Source organism: Cantharellus anzutake, assembly GCF_015039405.1.
Source record: "Cantharellus anzutake strain C23 chromosome Unknown EI90scaffold_422, whole genome shotgun sequence".
NCBI classification, from domain to species: Eukaryota; Fungi; Basidiomycota; class Agaricomycetes; order Cantharellales; family Hydnaceae; genus Cantharellus; species Cantharellus anzutake.
In genome coordinates this window covers 9,830-17,066 of record NW_024067372.1, presented here as the reverse complement: position 1 = coordinate 17,066, position 7,237 = coordinate 9,830, and the positions used below count along the sequence as shown (strand labels likewise).

Genomic DNA, 7,237 nt, shown 5'->3' with positions numbered 1-7,237 from the left:
CATTTGGTCTCAAATTTCTTTGATATGTTTTCTATTCATTTCACTGTGATCAAGCCTTGGCCACCATTGCGGGCAGTAATAGTAATAGGGTTGTTATCCCAAAATCTGTTTCGACTGCATTACGGTTGGTCTGAACCAAGGAAACAAAAAAAATTGCGATCGAAGGACAGGCGGAACATGGTCAGGGTTGGTAGCGATGGCTGAAAGGGTCGAATGGGATGCAAATAATGGTGGCCTGTATAGTGGTCATCCCAGTCCCAAAATCGGAACCCCCGCACCGGTTACTCCCCCCAGAAGGATCTGGAGTGTCAAGAATGCGGGCCATCGTCGGAGGCACGCGCTGGTCGGACTATATTGTGTGGAACCCGCACACAAAAATGCCACCCGCTAGAAGACCTAAGATGAATAGTTTAAACTGACACAATGAACGGGAGCCCACCATAAAAAAACACACTTCCCATGCGCCAGCCAACTCGTCTTTCCACCTATACGCATGTTAAAGGGCATGTCTTACCTTGCGTAACCGAATGTTATACTCGCGAGCGTACCGCACTAATCTCGTTATGTAGTCTCCTACGACAGGAAGAAGAATCAGACAGGTAAACTATAACTCGGCCAAAAGGAAATGCTTATGCCGCCGAACCCCCGGGGAATTTGAGGCCCGATGACTCACCAATAGGGTTGGACATGTTTGATGCATGAGCATCGTGGGGCGCTATGATGCTCTTCGGAACGCCCGTGGTGCCTCGGGGAGACAGGGAGGACCTAACAAATGTAACCGTCTGCAGGGCCTTCCGGATAGAGGGGCGATTCTTGGTCACCACAGAACAGCAGTTGGACAGAGTGCGTTGCAGCGGGTCCTTGAGATCCCAGTTCCAAGGACCTTCTTTCGGGATCTGTGCAACTATTTGGAGGTCCTTTAGATCAGGGAATGGTTGTTTGCCGAACAAGATCTGGCCAGGGTTCATGGTGGGGTCATGGAATTTCAGAACTGCATCAACAAGAGAGATATCTAAACTCACCGGAATACACGTACATGCAAAGGAATAGACGTCGCTTTCGGTACTTTTTCCTCTCCTCGCCTAATATTACCTCCAGGGGCGTGAACCTGATCGCCAAAGCAACAGCTGAGGATGTTTGACCCGTGGTGAGTTCACTGCTGAAGCGGGACAGCCCAAAATCGCATAACATTGCGTTGTGATCATCGCTAACGAGAACATTTGCCTTTTGAGACGGGAGTGAGCGAAAATGGAAGCAACTAATAGAGGGAGTTTTGACTGACAGGCTTAAGATCTCCGTGAATAACTGCTGGCATCAAATGGTGTAAATAGTCAAGTCCTTCCGCGATACCCTTTATCTAATGAATCACGGTTTATTCATTGTGCTACGAAGGCGAATGCGGAGATGGAAGAGTCCGCACCAAGTCTATCCTTTCTGCATGTGGGTTCTTCTCTAGATACTCGAGTATACTCCCATTTCGGCACCAAGGAGAAACCAGCACACCCTTTACATCGCATCCATCCCCTTCGATGGCAAAGCCAAGGAACTTGAGGATATTAGGGTGATCCAATTTACTCCAAACTCCCATCTCACGGGTAAGGTACTGGATGCCCCACTATAAGGACTATTTCTTGTTTGCGGGGGGGGGGATATGGGAGACTCACCTTGACCATTTTTCTTGTCTTCTCCACAGCTTCATGCATATTGCTTACATGTGGACGAAGCTCCTTGTAACAAACCTGGGATGGCCGGGAATGATAAATTGGCGGTTATTCCGAAGAGAACGTGACAACCTTCACAGGTCCTTCACATTCAGGAGACCTCCAAGTTGCAGTATAGACAGTGGAGTAGCCACCTGTCCCAACAAGGGATCGAGAGGGATCGAATTGCCCACTGAGATCTTTTACCTTGGCCTCAGCAGCTGCCATCCGCAAGCCTTCTATCAGGGCAGAAGACGACGCGTCCATCGTGAAGCCGTTGGCGGAACGAACGGGCTCTCCACTGGGAATTGACTGTTAGCCCCTAGTGATAATCTAGCCAACACGTGGAAGAGAAGCTGATCATAGGGTATCAGCTTTCGGGGCGAAGAGGAAATGCGTCTACTTGTTTGAATCGTCTATTCAACCCAAACAGGTCCTAGAGCTCAATTCATTCATGTGGCAAGTTCACGCCCACCATCCACTTGCACCGATGCCTTCTCTTTGAGCGCAGCAAGGTAGAGATGCCGTGAGAAAACAAAAGGTGGTGATAGGTCGCGTAGAACTCAGACTTGTATCAGAGATCTGAAGATGTGTTTGTACTGCAGTATACCTATCTAAGTACACAGAGAATTCGACTGTGTTGGTGTATTATGATGAAATGTCCGACGAAGCTACTTATACTACCGAAGTACTGCGATAAAAAGGGAGCACATGCATCGCGTTAAAATGTCCTTCGTGCTTGTGGGGGAAGTACGATATCAGAGCCAAAGTAAGAATAAGACAGAGCCGCGCTAGTTTAGAGTTGCTGGGATTGGTCACCGATGGCATAGTGCAGGTCCATCAGGCGCAACAAGGCGTGGTACGCGGCCTGATCTCGAGCGATGCCCTTCTTGCTTGCCTGACCAGTCCCACTTAGAACACCATCAACTGAGAAACAGTCTTAGCATGTGTGCTAAAGGATAAGGAGCAACACGCACTGAAAACACGCGAGTACCATACAAAGTCCCCATTCATGTCTTTGTATGTATCGTCCTCCTGTAGAGATGAGAATAAGGAGAACTCGATGTTGTGCGTAACTCGGCTCACCCATTGAAGCTCGAACTTCAACTTTCTCCATGCCTCATCAAGCTTTATGGCATTACGGCCCATTTGTGGGTATACCGTGGGGATAAATGCATAACGAGTGGCGGAGGGAAGCCGGGGAATGGAGACTCCAACTTGAGGGACATCCTTCTTCGCATCTCTTTCACTATGGAGCTCGGGATCCACGTCAACGAAGGCACCTGAACCCGTCGTTTGCTCAGGCCTGACGAGCTGCTGCGCATCTGGAGTCCGAATCTTTAAGGTTGGGTGGTTTTTCTCCCTTGACGCGGAGAATCCGCTGCGGTGGACATAACCCCCTTGGCGACCTGCACATGTCACAGCATGAGCAAAGATAGGAATCTGCAGCTCCATACCTCCGGTGGACATCTCAGACGTTTCGGCCTTAGTCTCTTCTGCTAAGCATGATCTGAAGGGAGTTAGTGATATTATTCAGTTGTCTGACAACTCACCCGAGAGTATCGCACACCCTATCGATGCTTATTCGGCGGTGTGGAGGACACGCAAAGCACCCAACAATAGAGCTTTCGAATTCCTCAAGATCTTCCCACTCATAGGGCCGCATGGAATTTGCGGCAGCGACAGGGATCTGATTGTCAGTAAAGTTGGAGTAGGGAGGTTCACCAATGAGAATCTGAGGGAAGGGGTTAACGCCTTTTCCTGGAAATAAGAATAGGATCAAAATTACTTGTACACTGACACAACCAAAAGCCCAGACATCGCATCCTCGATCCGGAACCTTTGTGAGGCCATTGTGCAATTCTGGGGATCCGAAACGGGGACTGAGATGATAATCGGAGGGAAGTAATTTGTCCAAATGATCATACGAGAATTGGAAACCACGTAAACGGGGATTGCCTCTACCCCCTATTCTGACGTTTTCCTAAACAGTAGAATGGCAACATTAAATATGTTAAAGGGCTCACCAATATCTAGCATACCAGTTTGATGTCTGCATGAACAACTCCTTCCGAATGGAGATAGCCAAGACCCAGCGCTATATGGTACACCTTTGCGACAGGGTCAGTCACTTGTTGCCCTATTTCTCACAAATATATAGATACTTCACCATCTTGCGACGATTAGTAGCTGGGTGTTGGCGTAAATAACCCATGACATCGCGGTGAGCCCAAGTGGAAATCGAACTAAAACTGATCGATGATTCAGTTTCCGAAGACAAAACCCATCCGTAGAGCCGCTCTATGTTGGGATGCGTTAACCGACGCCATATACGTATTTGCCTCTTCAAACCCTTTAAAGATCATTTTCGTCAGATTTAGGATGACTGACTCCGAAGAACAGAACATACACGCATGAGATCATCGAGGGGCGGAATCGGGATATTGATCTGCTGGATACATACTGGCCCCTGTTGAGATGATAGTGACCCATCAGCAGAGCTACAACTAGCCACACATTTTATGCGTGTACGAACACCATTGTAAGTCCCCCGGTACGGGGGTGCAGGATAACTTTCAGGTACACGCAGTTGGTCGGGCTGTATTGTTTTCGCGAGGTTCAACCGCTTATCTTCCTTCATTAATTCACGTTCTATGCGAATTCGGGGAGAAAGTCGCCTGGGCACTTGAGGCCCTGAGAAGAGCTGCGACGTCGCTACATGGATTCGTAAATGAATAACCCCCAGTTCTTAAACGAAAAAGCATTTGGAGGCCCGATGACTCACCGACAGGGTTGGATATGTTTAATACACGAGCATCGTGGGGCGCTATGATGCTCTTCAGAACACCTGTGGTGCCTCGGAGAGGCGGGGAAGATCCAACAAATGGGACTGTTTGCAGGACCTTCCGAATAGAGGGGCGATTCTTGGTCACCACAGAACAGCAGTCGGACAGAGTGCGTTGCAGCGGGTCCTCGAGATCCCAGTTCCAAGGACCTTCTTTCGGAATCCGTGCAACTACTTGGATGTCATTTAGACCAGAGAATGGTTGTTTTCCGAATAATATCTGGCCAAGTTGGGTCATGAAATTCAAAACCGCATCAGCAAGAGAGATATCTAACTCACCGGAATACATGTACATGCAAATGAATAGACGTCGCTTTCAGTGCTCTTCCTCTCCTCATCAAATATTACCTCCGGGGGCGTGAACCTGATCGTGAAAGCAGCAGCTGAGGATGTTTGACCCGTGGTGAGTTCACTGCTAAAGCGGGACAGCCCGAAATCGCATAATATTGCGTTGTGATCATCGCTAACGAGAACATTTGCCTTTAAGATAGGAGTGAGCGAAATGGAAGCAACTAATAGAGGGAGCTTGGCTGACGGGCTTGAGATCTCCATGAATAACTGCTGGCGTCAAATGATGTAGATAGTCAAGCCCTTTCGCGATGCCCTTTGCCTGAATCGCGGTATATTCATTGTGCTGCGAAAGCGAATGCGAGATCAAAGAGTTCGCACCAATTCAATCCTTTCTGCATGTAGGTTCTTCTCTAGATATTCGAGTATACCCCCATTTCGGCACCAAGGAGAAACCAGTACACCCTTTACATCGCATCCATCCCCTTCGACGGCAAAGCCAAGGAACTTGAGGATATTAGGGTGATCCAATTTGCTCCAAACTCCCATCTCACGGGTAAGGTACTGGATGCCCATTATAAGGACTATTTCTTGTTTGCGGGGGATATGGGAGACTCACCTTGACCGTTTTCCTCGTCCTCTCCACAGCTTCGCGCATGTTGCTTACAGGTGGGCGAAGCTCCTTGTAACAAACCTGGCACGAGGCACGAGAATGATAAATTGGCGGCTATTCTGGCAAAGAGAACGTGGCAACCTTCATTGGTCCTTCACATTCAGGAGACCTCCAAGTTGCGATATAGACAGTAGAGTAGCCGCCTGACGCAACAAGGTATCGGGGAGAGGGATCAAATTGCCCACTGAGATCTTTCACCTTGGCCGCTGCTCGCAAGCCCTCTATCAGGGCAGAAGATGATGCGTCCATTGTGAAGCTGTTCGCAGAAGGTAAGCTGATTACGGCGTATCAGCTTTCATTCAACCCAAACGGGTCCTAGAGCTCTCAATTCATTCATGACGAAAAGGGAAGGTGTTGCAAACAGAGCAAGTTTATGCCCACTATCCCCTCGCGCTGATGCCTTCCCTTTGAGCGCAGCGAGGTAGAGGTGGCGATGAATGGTTTTAAGTCGCGTAGAATTCAGACTTGTGTCAAAGATCTGAAGATGGGTGTCTACTGGAGTATACCTATGAGTCGCACAGCACTCCAATGATGAATGTTAAGAATCAGACGAAGCAACAATAAGTACGTTCACCCTCGTTCACGATCTCAAAGCTCGTCTATCGGCCTTCGCCGATTCAAGGTCCCTCACAACACGTCACTAATACATTACTAGAGTGCTTGCGCTTCGCGCTTCGCTTAACTCTGCACAGCCCTTGCTTTCTTTCGCCTGTCCCAGCATGAATCTATTTCTATTTTTGTTTGGCGAATATCCTTAGGCTATAAAAATATGTGTTTAATTGGAATGCAGACATCTGACAAACACAATCCAATTTTTCCAGTCATTCGGAGTCTGCAATTATTTAAAGGCAGAGCGAAAAAGAAGGTGGTATGGCGACAAATCACAGTGGAACCAGCATACACCTTCATGGACTACCGTGCACAAGGACAGACAATGGAATACCTGTGGTCAGACACAGGAACATCACCAAGCACGTTGACACCTTTTAATGCATGCGTGACATTGTTGCGTGCAAGAGGAAGGAAAAGCATATGATTAAACCGAGACTTTAAGGACAAGAGCCGAGTGGGAGCGGAAATGGTGGAAGGAAAGTAAAGGAAGAGAAGGGACAGGCGAGATGACGTAAAAGAAAGCATGTAAAGAAAAGGAAACAACCCAAAAGGGAAGATGATGACAAATTTTCAGCGTCGCCAATTGCGTAATATCGGGAGTGGTTAGTGACTCTGTGTGCAGAGTAACCCCAACATTACCCCATTCGGTCTCAAATTTCCGTGCTTGCGCCCCCACGCCCACCTTTCGATTGACACCCTTCTGAAAACATTTGCCAGGATGACGGTGGGGTTCGTGTGGCCTTGCTGCGCTTGCAACCGTCTTCTTGATCATGGATGTGAAGCTGGATATGTTTTACACCGTGCCTGAGCCTTGACCACCCTGCCTGGAGTCGTATCATTTTTTCCCTCCCTGGTGCTAGCTCCACATTTTTATCCACACGCTGTATAGGATATTCCGGGTGCACACCGAGGTCATGACGTTATCCGAAAATCTGTTTCAATTGCATTATGGCTAGAGTGGCGCTGTCACATCTGAACAAAAAAACTGTGATCGAAGGACAGGTGGTACGTGGTGCGCATGATGTTGGCTACAAGGTCGATTGGCCTATATCGTGGTCCCTCCCAGCCCAAAAATCGAGCAGGGAAAGATGTTCAGACGTGATACCTCGGGTACATCAA

General features: G+C 48.4%; 2 protein-coding genes across 2 annotated transcripts; one reads left to right on the top strand and one right to left on the bottom strand.

The window, feature by feature from the left end:
• Nucleotides 1-453: 453 nt before the first annotated feature.
• Nucleotides 454-2,228, bottom strand: EI90DRAFT_3109741 (kinase-like domain-containing protein). Its single transcript, XM_039062636.1, has 7 exons — nucleotides 1,794-2,228; nucleotides 1,665-1,739; nucleotides 1,421-1,603; nucleotides 1,283-1,357; nucleotides 1,023-1,224; nucleotides 674-953; nucleotides 454-573 (listed from the first exon to the last, which is right to left on the bottom strand). Exons 1-6 carry the CDS (start codon nucleotides 1,965-1,967, stop codon nucleotides 925-927), a joined length of 738 nt encoding a protein of 245 aa, XP_038907373.1. The 5' UTR covers nucleotides 1,968-2,228; the 3' UTR covers nucleotides 454-573; nucleotides 674-924.
• A 4,061-nt stretch (nucleotides 2,229-6,289) lies between these two features.
• EI90DRAFT_3109733 (uncharacterized protein) lies at nucleotides 6,290-6,717 on the top strand (the record flags this gene model as incomplete). Its single annotated transcript, XM_039062635.1, has 1 exon — nucleotides 6,290-6,717. A coding segment is annotated over one exon (190 nt), but the record flags the coding sequence as incomplete, so codon positions are not given.
• Between the last annotated feature and the right edge of the window lie 520 nt (nucleotides 6,718-7,237).

Excerpts from the sequence above, each read along its gene's own strand:
- EI90DRAFT_3109741 (XM_039062636.1), bottom strand. The coding sequence starts at position 1,967 with ATGGACGCGTCGTCTTCTGCCCTGATAGAAGGCTTGCGGATGGCAGCT. Across the intron at positions 1,740-1,793 it reads AATGTGAAGGACCTGTGAAG|GTTTGTTACAAGGAGCTTCG; the intron begins GTTGTCACGTTC and ends CGGCCATCCCAG. Across the intron at positions 1,604-1,664 it reads AGACAAGAAAAATGGTCAAG|TACCTTACCCGTGAGATGGG; the intron begins GTGAGTCTCCCA and ends TGGGGCATCCAG.